We start from the raw sequence: 17,098 nt of genomic DNA, 5'->3' as shown, positions 1-17,098 counted from the left end.
ACAATCTTTTATCTTACTATCTGTGCGAGGTTACATATATTTTATCGATTAGAATTATGAAATATTATTTTTGGAAAATTATTATTAAAATAAAATAATTGATGTTACTTTAATATGTAAATATATCGTAAATAAAAATAGATATGATACTGGGCATTTTCAATATTTTTCTTAAATTCGCAGGCGTATAATCGTTTCGAATAATAACGTTATCGATGAAACATATCTATTTCTAATTTCTAATTATTATATTGCAAATCTATTTATTTTAGAAACAACTATATTATTCCCAAAGGAGAGGAAGAATTAAATAGAATATGTTATTATTTGAAATAGTTACATTGACATATTGACGTATATATTTATGATCGCGGCCGCTGCTCCCTTGCTAAACGTGATGGCAGCACCGTGCAACGTATTAGTCGAAGCGTTAATTTGTGTTGCGCGACACGTATTTTACTCATGTGCTGCGTAAATCGTGTTTCCTACGTCAAGTCAACTCAATTCTCGTTATCAAAAGGTATGTTTACACTTCAGTACATAGCGAGAGGGAATTTTTATCGTCAATAACAAGAGACGTTCGGTACAAGCCACGAATAGGCACCAGAAAACTTCCTCCGGAATCGTTCTGCGTAGATTGTTAAAAATGGTCGCCCCGTAGGTGATCTGTCAAGCAATCTTGTTCCATTTTGTAATTATTATGAACCGGTAGATAAAAGTATTCCAAATTTTTAGTGTATAACGCATTTCAAGTTTAAATTCGAGGTAAATGTGAGTTAGATCGTTCTAGGAGCGTATTATATAGCATTAATCTTCCCATATGCGTAAACGAAGCAGCAGTTGCATTCTTAAACGTTCCGTTTGTTGTCTCTCAAGGTGTCTCGAAGAGTTCAAGGTTCTATTTCGTCAGGCACTTTCCAAACTTTCAGTTTTTATGTACACATCCGATTGTCTATAAGAATACCGAGAAGAAAAACGATCCATATGGTTTTTTATGTTTAATTACATGAGATTGTTAATTGATCAATGCAACTAAGAATAACAAAACTATATGCACAAGATAGAGTGTATTGACATTGGGTTTGTAAAACTCAATTTTTTTTCTTCCGATCACAGAAGATAATATGGTTATAAGAAAGTAAAGAGAAAGATTATTCTTTGTCTTTCATGCTTTATATAGTATTTCATATGTAAATTATAAATATATGAGGAAAAAAAATACTTCGTTTTTTTTACCCAAAAAAAATATTAGTATTATTTACCAGCAAAAAATATAAAATAAACTTTTAAATTATAGATTATCCTTTAGTAAAGGATCATTTATAAAGGTGGTATGAAAATGAAGATTCCAAGCAGTGGCTCTGGCAACGGATACTACGGCCACGAGAATAGTGTGATAACATACTTTGATACTACCCTTGACACGGAAACTGATGTGCAAGGGGCTAGTGATGGAGATTTTTCTGAATATCTTTGGATGGAAAATGAAGAAGAATTTGATAAACAGGTCTTTTTGTGACATTTGTGTCTTTAATATAACAATTAATTGAAGATTTTTTTTTTTTAAGTTCCAGTATATATCAGAATTTATAGGTTAAAGATTTTACCGTAGGTATTACAACAATTAGAAGAGGAAGAACTAATGGAAGAATGTCTTGAGGCGATGTTAGAAGAAGAAAGACAACATGAAAGAAACATAAATTCAACTGCCTGGTCAACTGCCACTAGTATTCCATACAATAATGGTGCTGAACTTTGTCAACAACTTAGTGACTTGAGAATGCATGATGATCTTGCAAAACAGGTATCATTTTTTCTTGTTTTTTCTTCTTTTTTTATTTAAAAATATGAAATAAGTTAACTTGGATACAAAAATTTTGGTTGGCAATTTTATATTTTAGAGTACATTAAATCCAGATGCAGCTGAATTTATACCAGCATTCAAGGCAACAGTGACGTCTGTAAGTACACCACCAGAAGTCACTGCTGAATCATCGTAGAGGGCCTACTTCTTTTTGTTTAAAACACTTAAAATGAAGCTACTATCGTAGCTAAATTTTGCCATCCTTGGTCAGGCAGTCGTATTAACAAAATCTAATTAGGAACTAAATGATTGTGGCTATACTTAAAACAGTATGAAATAATATGACAGTGGGTAGTATGCGACATTGTTATTTAATGTCGAAAATTAGTAAGATCAGTTGTATAATTACTGATAGATGCTGTACATTACTCACATCTTTATGGACAAAATAATATTATACTATATTATGGCCATTTAATTTTGTGCCGGATCTGTGTTGACAGAATTAATAGCTACATACATAAGTTACTGATTGCATAAATTTATGTAGGTTACATCCCTTTCATTATATTTCTTCTCGAATATCATTTCTTGCATTCTTTACTGACATTTTATTGAATATATTGCAATGATATATTAAATCTGCTTCAAACTTATAAGTGATAATTATTTGAGTGCATGGAAGATACATTAAACATATAAGATTTTATTAATACCTTTAAAAACAAAAAAAATAAAAAAAAAAAAAAATAAAAATAAAAAAAAATAAAAAAATTAATGTGTTAATGCAATATTACAAGTTACATTTATATTTTATGTATGTATACACTGAAACAAAGAATACAAAGAAAACTCAAATTGTTTGTTCTCTAAAATGAGTTTTTTACAATGTAGTACTTTTAAAGCTTTACATATCTCATTAGCAATTGAGATATTTATGCAGAGTTCCTTTTATTGAACTTAATTTATGATTGATATATTTTGCAGAATCATTGGTAAAAATATTGTACTTGCTTGTAAAAAAGATTATGTAAAATATTAACCATGTGTCAATATACAAGAGAATTTTTTAATAGTTTATAATATATCACATTAATATTAATAATACTATTTATATTTCTCGATGTATCCAATGATGCATAATATTCTGTTTAAAATTATATTGTTGCATTGAAAAACTTATTTTTGAAAATCATACTAACTGTTTTTAATTCTTTGTCAGCAATCATTTAACAAACTGAAGATCTCAAGTGAAAGTCTTACTCAGGCTGTGAGGGACTCTCTTTGACTCTCCTTAGTTTTACTGAGAGAGTCAGTACATTACATACTTATTTTCTAGAAGAATTTCTATAAGATGATGTAACAAAATTTCGTAGGTTATAAATCGTAAAATGTATCCTTATTGAAATTTAATGAAACATATATAGTATAAATCATGAATGTACTTGCAGTAATTTGTTTGAATTGCAAGAAAGATAATGTTTATAATTTCTATTAAATTTAATTTGGAAGTTTATTAAAGATTTATTCAAAAATTTTCCCATAAATTCAATTACGTAGAGTATCAATTAGAAATGTACCTATATAGTATGCTATATGTTTTTTGTCTCCTATTGTTTTACTTATTTTCTTTTTTAATTTTTTGTTCACTTAAATTATAGCATATTTCAATTCAATATAATGTTTATTTTCATTATCATTTTTGCAATTCAAGATCACACTGGTGATGAAAGCAAATTTGTCACATACATGTAATATATATATATGGAACTATTAAATATGAATATAGAAATTTTGTTAGTAATCTCTCAATAAAAATTCTAATGTCATGATATCATAAAAATGCATAAAATAGTATGTGGTAAATATGTTTTATCGCAACCTTATATAGCCTGAATGAGTGCTGTGATTATGAAAATGAAGTAAACAGATTTCATTTAGTACAATATTGTTTGCATTAAGACATCACATTATATTTGTTATATATTATGCTAGTATGTTACCATTCCTGCGCTACACGACTCATTAAGTGATTTTTTGCATTAAATCTTTTATTAACCACTTTTTTATCATTGTTTAAATTATAAACCATTAAGTGACTTTTTTCAACTTGAATTCCTTTTGCATAATTATTGCATCTATTTATTGGATGTACGTACATTAGCCTTTATCAAAAAATATGAGAGCAAGATTTGAAAATAATTATTTTTTATTCTTCTCAAATATTATGGTTCAACAAAAGAAATTCAAGAAAATTTAATGATCTCATTGCACATACCTTATAATTTGAATTAATGTGCGATTGTATAGAGACTGATTTTTTGTCTGTAACATTTTAGGTTCAGATCTTCAGCTAAATCTCATATGGATATTCAATTCTACTTTGAAATTGCCAATCTAATCTCTATATGGAAACCAATGGGCAACTGAAAATATTACTCACTCTCTCTCTCTCTCTCTCTCTGTCTCTTTCTGCATAGTATAAAACTGAGCAAGCATGGAATGACTCTAATTCTTAGAGAATTTTATACTGTCAAGTAAAAAATTGCTATTTGTAAAAGAATTGGAAGTAGAATTCATTCATGATATATAAGAAACAAAAAAAAAAAATAAAAAATAAAAAAAATAAATAAAATAAATAATAAAAAAAAAAAAAAAAAATAAAAAAGAACATGTACAGTAAATGTACATGACGAAGTAACTAAAAAAAAGTTTCTGAATGTAAAAAATATATATCACTGTTGTATTCATATAACACCTCTTAATCTTTTAATCTGTGTCAATTTACACAATATTTTTAAATATGAAAGTTTTGATAGCACGTCTATATATATTGCATTCAACTTATTGTATTGCACCTTTCACACATCAAAGCTTTTACAAAAGTACAATATCTCAATATTTGTGCAAACTATTCTTTCAATATTTTGTTATGTGTCCTTTAAGAACAATTTGGTAGTCAAGATAAGGTTTACTACTTTTAACTCATTATATATATAATAATTTAGATTTGGAAAACACATTTAAAAGGTTTTTTAATAGTATGGAACAGTGTTTGTGCAAAATATTTAGTTTTATTAATGAAGTAGTTTTAATTTGTTACATCCTGCTGATAAAAATTTGAGATAAAAATTGTAATATAGAAACAAATTTTAATCTTTTTTTATTGCTGGTATTCATTACTTTTATTGTTCTGTTATATATAAACATAAACTAAAGTAATGGGTATATAAGTAAGTTCATTAATTGAATATATTCTTAAAATACAAGTAACATTATCTTTTGGATTTTGTAACAAAGCAGCATATAACAAATTAATGTGAAAATAGTATATGAATGTAGAATACATATTATATATAACACCGTATGGTTTTATATCCTATAATAATTAGTAAATAATATCGCATTTATAAGTTTTCCATCTGGTTCTTGTTCAAACCTTTTTTGTAGCATTTATGTAGCATATAAATAAAGTATATATATATATGTATTGATAATGTTCAATGTAATTCTTTTTTAACGCAGATCTGATTTACTAAATTATACATACCCTATTATTTTAAACCTCTTATATGTAGTAGGGTATATGTAAATACAGAAGTCCCATTGATAAGAGATAAAAATAATATATAAATGTATATATATCGTATTGGGTTAAAACTGAAATATATAAATTGAATAGACTAACAATAATAGTATCTAAAAAGCATCACCTCTCTTATATTTGGCAGCATATTAGTATTACATTTTTTTTTATGTGTAATTTTTACATATATTATTGTTGTTTACAGTAGTAGAAAATTGTTGCCACTGTATTTTTGGCATATTCACTGCATGCATATTCAATGCATTCAATTTTTTTTTTTATTATCTTCTTTTTAGGTGTTTTAAATTATGTGTCAACATCAAATATTAAGTAATACATGCTTAAGTGAATAAATTAATCAAAAATAAGTCGTATTATAAATCCCAAAAGGAATCAAAAGAAATTGCATTATCAGCTAAGAAATTAACATATATTTACAATATCAATTAAATTTGTTTATACTTTCTAATTTACTTCCAATATTTATATCATTTCTGTAAAAACGTTAGTAAAATAATGATTAATTGGCAAATGTTCTACAAATATATTGAAATTTTCAGTAAGCTGTGTTTTTAATGAAACTATGCTGATAAATTAATTATGTATATTGATATAAATTCAAATTACATATAATTGCAGATCACTAATTGTATTGAATATCATTAAAATAATTAAAAATAATAGACATTGAAAGTAATTGCAATATTTTTTTATATACTATTGTAACATCAATATAGTTTCTTTTTATGATCCAGATTATGTTCTTTTATTTTTTTTATTATAAATACATTTCTTACATAAATCAATTAAAGATTTGTATATCTTTAGTTAATTTTTATTCGTGTTTATAGTATAAAAATTTTAAATAATATTCACTCATAAGTATATAATTATATTTATTTATATACACATATTTTTTTGCTTGAAATACTTTGTTGACAGTCTCTTTATTTCAATTCAATACTGAATTTTTATTAATATTGTATTGTAAACAACATAAAAATAAAATAAAGTTAAAGCATTAGTTAAACAATTGTTTTTTTATCTATGTGTTATTATGTTTATTATGGTTCAATGATTGTTTCAAGTAATTTTTATATATATTTATTATATAGAAATATATATATATTTATACTCAAAACACAGCTATACTTCAAATAAAGGAATGTCAAAAGCAATAGACACATAGTAATACATATTAAAAAATTGTAAAGAATTCATCAAAATGTAATGTTGCGTCAACAAGAACATGATAGGTCTAGTACATAGTAGGCATTGCTTATCTATTCAGAAACTAATATGTATATATAATAAAACTTTTATTAAAATATACCTTGTAAAATCAAGCATACTGAAGTTAAAGTATGCCATTAAGGCACAAGAAATAATTCCTTGTCAGTCGTTTCTATTTCTGCAATTAAGGTGTTATTATTATAATTGATATAATAAAAATATAAATACTTTAGTGAAATACATATATCATAAACAATTTATCTAACACCTGTAAATCTAAAATTTATAAATAATGTTATTAAGAAAATAAAAGATTCAATAATCAAATAAAATACAAATTCTGAAGTAACAAATATTGTATCTCAAGAGAAAAAAATTGTTAAGTTCCTTTAAGTCTTATTATTATCATTCATCATCATGTGTTTACTGAATCGTTTTACTTTGTCAAAATGACAGATTAATGAATTATATTTCAAGTATAAAAATCTTGAGGAGAAATAGTTTGTATTCTTATAAATCTTGCCTATGGAAATATTACGTTTTGAACATAAAACTGATATACATATGTATATATCATATGTGTGTGTGTATATATATATACACTTATCATGCAGTTGTAAATACATCTTGAATAAATGTTAAAAATCATTTTTTACCAGATATACTTGCGAAAGATATATCCCCGAAAGTTAAGAGATACCATTGATGATATCATAATGGTACGAATTCTTAAATAACTTACCATATAAATTGTTTATACAACTGCCAAAATGTTACTAGTTGTAACTAGTACTTACTGGTTTCATTCAGCATCAGACTATTCTGAGTAAGCATTGTCAGTATATTAAATGTATTCTATTTAATAAAGTAGATTCATTTGCTGCATCTATAATATTAACTAAACATAAAATCTTTTTAAATTTGTTTCTGTGACTTTCATGTAATAGAAAAACCTAAATTATATATATACTTGTTTTATGTATTTTAAAAATCATTTTACCGTACTAATCAGGTTCTCTTTAAAGTAATTCGATTGTTTATAGTTTTCTTTGACAATTACAATTTGATAACTAAAAGAAAGTCTTTAGAAAATATAATAACGCAAGATATTTTATTTTTGAGTAATCTAATTGGTTTAAATTACATTAGATATAAAATCTTAAAAATGTAAATAAGTTTAATAAGGGTATCATTTATTTTTATTACACACATATAAATTCATATTAATCGGCCATTTACCAAACAAATTTGATAAGAATTATATCGTTACAAGTTTATTAATAACGATGAAGTATACTGTTCAACCAATCAATAATTACGAAAAAAAAAATATCTTACGTTAATATTTCGTAAAGGTGATGCCATTCATACAGTTCTACTTTTTATTTGAGTTACTTAAATTGGAAAACTTAAACGCTTTCAGTAGGACTTTGAAACTCTGAAAGAGCATGTATTGGATTTTGCACTTTTTTCTGCGAACCTTTACGTACTTTTGCTCTTACTTCTTCTGGTCTTTCAGGGCGAACAAGTGGTTTCTTTTCTGGTGCTTTCATTTTCCATACTACTATGGGAGACTGTTAGAAAATTTTACACGAATGTTAATATTCTAAATCTTATCTATTAAGGAAAAAAAGTTTTAAAACTTTAAAAGTAGCACTTACTGTAACGGTAGATTGTCGTGGATATTTCGTTGATGCTACATACGAAGCCTTTACAGTAAGCACAACTGCATTCATCAAATTTTTAGCAGCTTGGATAAGTGAAGTTGCGCTATCAAGTCCTGATACGATTAACTCACCACTGATATTTTGTACATCAGCTTTAACTTTACTTGTAATATTCATTTGATGACAATAAAGAGCTATGCGATGTAAATATGCTATTAAATCCTTTTTAGTCGAACTTTCAGGGCACTGATCTGCTATTTGTCTTGTCAATTTGTCTAACTTAGTACCAGCTTCTGATATCTTTTTAGCAGCATTAATAACGTCCATTGTCGTTTTCAAAGGACCACGACCACGAGTAAAATCTGTCATTTCCATCATGATCATACACATATGTTTTGCAAGAACTATGATGTCGTTTCCAGCATCATCCCATTTTGCAACTTCTTTGTCAAACTTGAGCTTTTCACTCTTAAAATATTCTACTTGTTGTAGAATCTTTTGTTTATCTTCTTCAGGCATTTTACGCATAGCTTCACGGGCCGTGGTTATGCCACTAATTTCTGGATATTCATCAACTCCATGCTCACCAGTTTGAGCGCTTGATTTGCTACGAGTTTCTAATGTATAATGTTCATCTAATTCTACATCTTCTGGATCTAAATCTTCATCCGCCTAAAATATAAGAAATGTTAATGCGGAATCTCTAAAATCCAAATAATGAAAGCATATTAAAGGCTTCTTACTCTATTCATTAATACAGCACGTCTGATTTCACGGACTCCATCATATACTAATCTAGATGCATCTATAAAATCATTCTCATCCACATCTTTTGCAGGATTACTACCTAAAGCATCTACTGCAACTTCTACCCTTTGTGCAAATTTTGGCATTACTTGCTCTCTTAAAACTTTCACTGCTTCTAAGACTCTCTTAGTATAAATACATGGTTCATAGTTGTCCATTTCTGCTTGAACAACGTTACAAACTCTAGCAGAACGTCCTCTGATTGCTCCTGCTGTTCTATCTAAAGTATCAGCGTCTCCTTCTTGTAAAGCCAGTACACACTTATTTACATCTTCAAGAATATGGTTTTCAGATACTGCCAAGAAATCATCAATGGTTGTTATATCATCAACAGCCTCTGTAAGTACTCTCACTTGATTTTCCCATGCTTGACGAAAAACTTCCATGTTATCAAGCGCTACTTTTGATCGATTACGAGCAGCCAAAACACGAGCTGCATTTATAACTTGTGGACACAAATTTTCAATTTGTGCTGCTGCATATCTTACCATTTTTACACCATCTTCATTACCTGACATGCTGCATACTAAATTAGCAACCTAAAATAAAGTACACATATGACTGTAAACGTTACAAGAAAATATTATTGATAATTATATATCATTCATTATAAAATTCTAATGATTACCTCAACTAATTTATTTGCATGTTCAGTAAATACTAATGCATATTCTTCAACTTCTTTATCTCTGCCATTTCTTGCAGCTTCAATAAGGACCAATAAAGGTACACTTGTTTCCAAGAAACTATCAGAAACATGATCTACAACAGCTTTTCGTAATTGTCTGCGAAGATCACGTGTTTTTCTGCACATATGATCTATTGCTCTTTCTAGGCCTTCTGTTTGTTCCTTAACACCCATCTGTCAGAATATTCGTGAGAATGTACTACAATATAAATTTATATATCAAATTATATTTCTAAGAATTATATGAATACTATGTGCTATACAGCTTTTGTGAACCTTCCGATAAAACTATGTACAAGATATAATAGTATACACATAGCAATGTTATATTAATATCTTTTTTTTATATAATTTGTACACTGAAGAATTAAAGTTATTTTTGATTAGAAATATTGTTTCTTTTAAATATATAAGTTAAGTAACAAACTGTAATTAGTATAGTTAGCTATTAATTAATACATAAAATTGATATTATATAGTAACGAATAGATTATAATTATCACTTATTTTTATAATTTTATAAAATAAATTTATATATGAGAATATATTTCTTTTAAATAAATAATTTGATAATTAATGAGGTAGATAAATGTTATTTAAAAAAAATTACAAATTATTTGTAAATATAAATAAATTTATGGACAAAAATACTTTCAATAAATCAAATTAGAATACATTTTTAATTTCTTTCCCTGTTTAAAAATGTTAATAATTTTATATGTTTATAATTACAAATTGTTATTTCTAAATACAAAGATAGAGAACAAACTACAGTACTTGTGAGCTACAATTCTCTATATACCTACAATTATTAATTTAAATTATAATTGTAAATTAAATTATATATTGTGTCATACGTAATTGATAGCCTGCTATGGCTATAAAGTTATTAATTTCCAATATATAAAATTGTGCAGAAAATTAAACATAAAAAGAATATATATATATATATATATAAGTACGCGGTTATTAAAAAATTATTTAGCGCTTGTTAGATAAATAAAATGCAAAAATAATGCATGATGCTAGTACTTTATAAAGACAAGAGTTTCAAAAACCAATGAAATAGTGTATATTACAAATGATATGCAACAGGAGTGCAAGATATTTGTAACGATGTTTTGTATATTTACCCGTTTCCCACCCCGTGCGAGCTGTAACTGCCACCACCAGTAGAAATAAATAAATCAATAAAATGAATGTAACATGAATTATATAAATCAATGCAATAAAGTAGTCTAAAATTTACAATTTCGTTGACATAACACATAAGACTGTAGAAACATCATAAAAAACATAATAATAATTTTTGCAGAAAGGAATATATAGAGGAAATAATTTACTTACGTTATTCATATATTCACTTAATAAATCTTGAAGTGCTTGCCTAACTGCATTACATTCGGCAACAATACGTTCCCTACGTTCATCTCGAGTACATGAAGAATCAGCCATTAATGCTGCACCACTAATAATACTTTCTAATCTTTCTTCAAGACTGGGTCTTGTGCGTACTTCATTATATGCAAGTGGAGACATCACCATTCTTTCATCAAAATCATCTAAAGCAGCTGCTAATTCTCCTGGTCCATCATAAGGATGTTGGCTATCAGTTGGAGTCTTTCCTTGTGCCACATCATTAATTGTATTCACAGCTTCACAAACTTGTTTTAATACATAATCACGATTGGCTTTAGCTGCAGCTAATTCTGGATGTCGCACAAAAACCTTAGAAGCAGTTAGAAGCATAGTAGAATGTTTTTTAAGAACAGCCCTAGCTGCCGCTAAATCATCTCTTAATTGAGGATCTTTAAGTTCTTGCTGACGTTTAGCTGCCTGATTCATAAGCTCTGATGCATTTCTTCCAAATTGCCTAATGTTTTCTAATAATTCACCTTGTGAAGAAGCATTTTTTAATTTTTTTAAATCATCTTCAACAACATGCAGTGACTTTAACAAAAGATGCACGTCTACCATATCTGCTAGGATTAATAAACGTGTGACAGCTGACAAAAGATTTCTAGCCGCACGAACCATATTACCACGTTTAAGAGAGGAACAAGGATCCTCTGAGAATTCTCTAAAAAATATTTATTATATCAGAGATATTTATTATGAACATGAAGAATAAATAAAATAATAAATCATACCTAGCAGCAATGCTCATTGCATCACCTGTTTTCCTGACTTCTTCTACTGCACTCAACATTTCTGCAGTAATGTCAGGATTTTCATATGCAATTTGTTCTCCTTTTTCAATAAAATTAGCAGTTGCTTTTTCAACTGTTCCAACTAAAGCACTAGCTCTTTTAGATTTTCCTTTCTTTTTCTTACTAGGTCCCTTTGTGTTTACTAATGTAGTTACTTGCAACACTAATGGCTCCAAAGTTTTTTCTACGGACATAGTGCGTATTTCCAAATTTTTGGGATCCCATTTTAAAGTTATTGGTCCAAAATGGTCAGACATTGTTACGTTTGCAATATTATCCTACAATAAAAAATGATAGATGTAAGCATTCAAAAACTGTTTTCATATAAAATAATTTTTTTATTTCTTTATCAAAAATAATAAACTGATACTATAAAATTAATCAGACAGCACAGATATCAATAATGTCTGATATTAAAAAATAATATAATATAAAAATAATGTAAAACTTCTGACTCTAGAGAGAGACTAATTAATAGTCACATATACGAAACAAATATTTTTAAATACTAACAAACAAATTAGTATACGAAGTATCTAATATTTTATTCATTTGTATCTTTAATTATAATCCATATTTTAAATAATATACGAAAAAATATTTTAACAGCGTAAGATAAAAGAATGACTAATAATATAAAGTATATTAGAGATACAATGTATACATATTAAATTACTTTCACTATAAAAAAAAGGAACTAAAGCTCAGTCTGTAAAGTTGATGATCAGTACAATGAATATATCATGGAAGACATTCTTACCTTCATGAAAAAAGCAGTTATGTATCACTCTCAGAAATATTAATTAATTAATGTTTTCACTGAACGTATTTCTTACTAATCCAACAAAATCAAATATTGGAACAGCACACAGTACTGATAGATGCATCATTCGTTTGTCATCTAATTTTCGCTTATGACGTCATTACTTCCGGCGTAGTTAAAAAGTTCCCCATAACTGAAGGAGCCGGTCTACGCCCGAAAGGAATATTCTGATTGGACAGTGACTATTGCGTTACCTCATTTACGCGCATGCGCAACAATAATACTAATGTTATAATATGGTTAAATTTATAATTATATATTTCATTAGATGATAAAATTTAATGAAATAAGCCTAAAATATTATTTATTTATATTTTATTTTAAACAATGTTCATAGTGGTGTAAAATGTTATATGATATATATTATGAAATAAAATTCGATAACAAATTTACTTTTATGATTTATAGTATCAAATAAATGCATCTAATTAAACGATTAAAATGAGATACGACATATTAGATTTTTATAATTTCATTTTTGAATAGATTCCTTTTATCTTTGTTAAATGTAACTTCTTATTAGTTACACTAAATTTAGGCTTGGACGAATCAGTTTTGAGAATCAGAGCTACTTCGCGCCATGGAAATGGACGAGTAATATGCTGATGTAAATATTGCTGCTGCCTATTCTGAATGCGCACAGTCAAAAAATTGAAATAACCTTACACATATTTTAATACATTATAATATTTAGAAAAAAAAAAAAAAAAAAAATAAAAAAAATAAAAAATTTGTGAATTTACAATATGAACACACTTAATAAGAAATTTTACATCCTCCGAGATTTCACATAAATATAATAGAAAAATAAAATATTTATTATATACGGTAAACACTTGTAACCAATTAAAATTAAATAAATTAATTTTCATTTGAGTATGACAGATGATGAATTAGAGTCCAATGAAAAAAATATAAAGGTTTTTGTGAGAATTTTACCACTTGAAAAGATATGTGAAACGTGCGCAAAAATTGATACTGAACATAAGGTAGTTGATTAGATCTTTGTAATGTTCATGCTATTATATTTATTTACAAGTCAATTTTTCAATATATCGAATCATACTTAGACAATATGCATAAGATGTTTACAAGATTTGTATATGAGGAGATCTGCTATAAACAATCATATTTATTGGTGCTTTCAAACAGATGGAATTTTTTATAATGCATCTCAAGAAGAAGTTTATTACGCTGCAACGAAAAATCTTATAGAGAAGTACTAAGTACATGCTTAAAATGCAATAATAAATTAATTAACATTTAAAGTAAAATAATTTAAGGGTTTTAGATGGCGTAAACTGTATAATATATAGTTATGGCCAAATTGGCTCTGGAAAAAGTTTTACGATTGGTGGTTTCAGAAATAACTGGGAAGTACGATTTTTAAACATTGATACGTTAAAATTGAAAATTGTATTATATATGAACAATAAATGTAGTAGTTAAATTCATTTTCTCAGCACAGAGGATTGGTTATGCGGCTTCTGTCTGATATGTTTGTAGAAAAAGCAAAACGAAGGAAATTTAATAAGATACAGTATCAGTTAAGTTTTGTTGAATTACGGGGTAAGGAAGTAAAAGACCTTTTACTTGGTAAAACAGAAAACAGAATTAAAATAAATAATACAGATGCATTTAAGGTATCTAAATTAATAATTTATTTCAATTTTTCAACATATTGTTCTTTTTTCAATATTAATTTTATAAACAATATATATGTTGGTAGTATAAATATTTAATTTTCATTAGTTAACTCTTAGAGAAATACATTATTATAGAATGTAACAATAATAAATATAAAGAATCAAGAGATAGCATTGAAAAAACTTTTTGAGGGAGAGACTAGAAGATCTATGATTACTGGCTCTATGTATCCAGCTTCCCATTTGGGTACTGCAGTAATAACTTTTCATGTTTCGAGTACGAGTTTAATCACCTCGTGGGCCGTTGTGGCGACAGCCAAAGTAAATTAAAGAAATTATTTTTTATATTCATAGGTTCTATAATTCTTCATGAATTTCAATAATTTTTAAATAGATCATTTTTACATTACGATAGATACATATTGTAGAAATGGCAGGAACAGGAACGGTAGGAAAACGAAATTGCATGAAGTCGCCGATCGACGTGGGTACAGCGAATTTAGGTCAAACTCAAGTCGAACAATTTTTCTTATATTTGAGAGGCTTTGAAATATCTACAAAGTGTATATTACGTTCTAATAATCTTTTCAAGTTTTTGGGTCAAGCTCTTTCCGTTACGTCAATTCTTCGGTAATACAATGGCATTGTAATTTATTTATTCCAAAGAATTTTCTTCATTTTATCACAAATTATTCATATTTTTCAAAAATCTTTTATTTTTTTTTTGCTACAGCTTATAATGTTCCATTTCCAATTATTATTATTTTTTAGATTTATTGCACACGTATGCATTACGAAAGAAGATTTAGATTCGACATTGTCTACTTTGCGATTTGCTTCTACAGTTTCGAAATTACGACCGGTTAAAATTACATACAACGTTAGACCACAGACTGAAACAATCATATTGGAACTTAAGAAAGAAATTACAATTTTGAAAAGAGAATTGGAATTAAATGAAATATTTTTTAATCAGGAAACAACAATGAATATATCAAAGTTAAGATATGAACAAATACATCGCGATGTAATGAATTTTTTAAATGGTACATTATCAGATCTGACGTTATATAGTGTTTCGCAGATGGAAATATTATTAGAAATTATTAAAAATTTATATCACGAGTTGGTATATTTTATTTTCGTTCGTCAAAATTAAATCTTATTATATTTTTTTAATTTTGTATTTTATTAATTAAAATACAGATTGACTTTGAAACAAGACGAGATTGATAACGCTTTGAAAAATATAAATCAAATAACTTCTTCAATGAATTTATCGGAATCTAATAATAAGGTATTTTGCTAATAGAATTTTCTCGATATTAGAATTTTTTGTTTATAATTTATACAAATAAATTACATAATTCAATAGATTGTTTTACCACCCAAGAATAACTCAATTATGAATAAAACTCAAAATACTGGAGCAAATTTTTCACAAATAAGTAACAATATTATTCAAAGTTCAAAAACGGAGCAAGTTGGTGTTTTAAATGATACAGGTGAACATAGAATGAAAAATAGTATAAGTTATCTATTTTGTAATATCCGTTGAAATTGGATTAATGATTAATATAAATTTTATTAGGTATCACATTAGGAAATTTTAACAAAGAAGAATTTGAAAAAATTATAAAAATACATAAACACGAAAACCCTTCAAAAGTAAATTCGCTAAATTTCAACGTAATAGAAATACGTGGTTCGACTTAATAATTATGTATAAATACTTTTTATTACGTTAAAACAATCTTACGAATTTATTTAAAGGTCCATGAACAATGCAAAGAAAATAATGAACTTTCGGTTCACTCTATCGATGGAGAGAAAGCGGTAGAAGATTTGAAAGATAAATTCTATCAGTTACAAAATATGATGCTACGTATTATCGAGGTAAAAAAGTGAAAAAATGTTGATTACTTCTTTATATTTTTGTAGTTCGGATATCCTAAATATTCTATCTCTTTCTTTAGACTAAACATCAACCGAAGAAGCCTATGATAGCGCGGAAAATATGTAAAAATTGAAGAGTGTTCAGTGATATTAAGTAATGTAATAAGATAATTTAATGGATAGTAGACGATACGTATAATGGAATATAAGTTTATATTAATCTAGATCAAATGGAGACTCATGAGATGTTGATAAAACTTGGAATAAAAAAGCTTTTTTAAATTGATATTTTAATCTTACTCAACATATGACATATGAATTAATCATACTTTAAGAGTACAAAATTTTATACATTACCATTTTTATATATCACTATTTATCTATTAAGTAAATTATTTTTCCTTTTTTTATTCTCCTTGAAAATAAAGAATGTCTCTTGCTGGAGGGTTCGCAAAAGGAAACTCACTTTAGTGTCATAATAAACTCTTTTCTATTTAAAGTTCCGACAGAGTTCCGTCAACGCATCGAAATCTGGATCAGCACCCTACCTGTCCAATGCAGAAGGCTCGGAGTATTGATCACTCTCTAGGAGGAAGCTACGTTGGGGAGGTGAATAGTGAGTACGTATTGGAGACGAGAGAAATGCAAAGAGATTTCGGTAATTTCCTTTTTTCTTTTTCTAAAATTTTGAAGATATGGATAATCGACAAATTAAGATAAAGTATGCAAAAATGAAAA

General features: G+C 27.0%; 3 protein-coding genes across 11 annotated transcripts; 2 read left to right on the top strand and 1 right to left on the bottom strand.

The window, feature by feature from the left end:
* Positions 1 to 365: 365 nt before the first annotated feature.
* LOC124953102 (polyadenylate-binding protein-interacting protein 2) lies at positions 366 to 5,301 on the top strand. 6 transcript variants are annotated; one of them, XM_047504058.1, is made up of 5 exons: positions 366 to 520; positions 1,298 to 1,507; positions 1,613 to 1,804; positions 1,902 to 1,961; positions 4,144 to 5,301. In XM_047504058.1, the coding sequence occupies exons 2-5, from the start codon at positions 1,334 to 1,336 to the stop codon at positions 4,159 to 4,161; spliced, it is 444 nt and encodes a 147-aa protein (XP_047360014.1). In that variant the 5' UTR covers positions 366 to 520; positions 1,298 to 1,333; the 3' UTR covers positions 4,162 to 5,301. The 6 variants fall into 6 exon arrangements, with proteins under 6 accessions (XP_047360014.1, XP_047359971.1, XP_047359979.1 ...); XM_047504023.1 differs by adding an exon at positions 877 to 1,080 and having other exon boundaries at positions 379 to 520; positions 1,902 to 4,465; XM_047504041.1 differs by lacking the exon at positions 366 to 520 and adding exons at positions 580 to 765; positions 877 to 1,080 and having other exon boundaries at positions 1,902 to 4,465.
* Positions 5,302 to 7,795: 2,494 nt separating this feature from the next.
* Positions 7,796 to 12,944, bottom strand: LOC124949231 (catenin alpha). Of its 3 annotated transcripts, none has more exons than XM_047494002.1 (8): positions 12,756 to 12,944; positions 11,936 to 12,273; positions 11,133 to 11,805; positions 10,919 to 10,945; positions 9,726 to 9,959; positions 9,034 to 9,636; positions 8,285 to 8,962; positions 7,796 to 8,197 (listed from the first exon to the last, which is right to left on the bottom strand). In XM_047494002.1, the coding sequence occupies exons 1-8, from the start codon at positions 12,759 to 12,761 to the stop codon at positions 8,033 to 8,035; spliced, it is 2,724 nt and encodes a 907-aa protein (XP_047349958.1). In that variant the 5' UTR covers positions 12,762 to 12,944; the 3' UTR covers positions 7,796 to 8,032. The 3 variants fall into 3 exon arrangements, with proteins under 3 accessions (XP_047349958.1, XP_047349941.1, XP_047349950.1); XM_047493985.1 differs by having other exon boundaries at positions 11,133 to 11,865; positions 12,756 to 12,943; XM_047493994.1 differs by lacking the exon at positions 10,919 to 10,945 and having other exon boundaries at positions 11,133 to 11,865; positions 12,756 to 12,942.
* Positions 12,945 to 13,470: 526 nt separating this feature from the next.
* LOC124947402 (kinesin-like protein KIN-14G) lies at positions 13,471 to 16,612 on the top strand. Of its 2 annotated transcripts, none has more exons than XM_047489480.1 (10): positions 13,471 to 13,807; positions 13,971 to 14,461; positions 14,600 to 14,785; positions 14,880 to 15,094; positions 15,236 to 15,589; positions 15,671 to 15,761; positions 15,840 to 15,969; positions 16,056 to 16,132; positions 16,238 to 16,360; positions 16,441 to 16,612. In XM_047489480.1, the coding sequence occupies exons 2-10, from the start codon at positions 14,297 to 14,299 to the stop codon at positions 16,492 to 16,494; spliced, it is 1,395 nt and encodes a 464-aa protein (XP_047345436.1). In that variant the 5' UTR covers positions 13,471 to 13,807; positions 13,971 to 14,296; the 3' UTR covers positions 16,495 to 16,612. The 2 variants fall into 2 exon arrangements, with proteins under 2 accessions (XP_047345436.1, XP_047345431.1); XM_047489475.1 differs by having other exon boundaries at positions 13,889 to 14,461.
* Positions 16,613 to 17,098: the final 486 nt, after the last annotated feature.

The sequence above is a fragment of the Vespa velutina genome, chromosome 1, assembly GCF_912470025.1.
Source record: "Vespa velutina chromosome 1, iVesVel2.1, whole genome shotgun sequence".
NCBI lineage: Eukaryota > Metazoa > Arthropoda > Insecta > Hymenoptera > Vespidae > Vespa > Vespa velutina.
Note: the sequence above shows the minus strand (reverse complement) of the source record. Positions and strands in the feature narration are given on the sequence as shown.

Bases quoted from the DNA above. Each gene is read 5' to 3' on its own strand.
- LOC124953102 (XM_047504015.1), top strand. From the start codon at position 1,334: ATGAAAATGAAGATTCCAAGCAGTGGCTCTGGCAACGGATACTACGGC. The intron at 1,508-1,612 runs GTCTTTTTGTGA...ATTTTACCGTAG, and splicing joins AAGAAGAATTTGATAAACAG to GTATTACAACAATTAGAAGA. The intron at 1,805-1,901 runs GTATCATTTTTT...TTTATATTTTAG, and splicing joins ATGATGATCTTGCAAAACAG to AGTACATTAAATCCAGATGC.
- LOC124949231 (XM_047493985.1), bottom strand. The intron at 10,946-11,132 runs GTAAGTAAATTA...TGGTGGTGGCAG, and splicing joins TAAGTGAATATATGAATAAC to TTACAGCTCGCACGGGGTGG. The intron at 8,198-8,284 runs GTAAGTGCTACT...ATTTTCTAACAG, and splicing joins CACGACAATCTACCGTTACA to TCTCCCATAGTAGTATGGAA.
- LOC124947402 (XM_047489480.1), top strand. From the start codon at position 14,297: ATGCGGCTTCTGTCTGATATGTTTGTAGAAAAAGCAAAACGAAGGAAA. The intron at 14,462-14,599 runs GTATCTAAATTA...ACATTATTATAG, and splicing joins ATAATACAGATGCATTTAAG to AATGTAACAATAATAAATAT. The intron at 15,970-16,055 runs GTGAACATAGAA...AAATTTTATTAG, and splicing joins TGGTGTTTTAAATGATACAG to GTATCACATTAGGAAATTTT.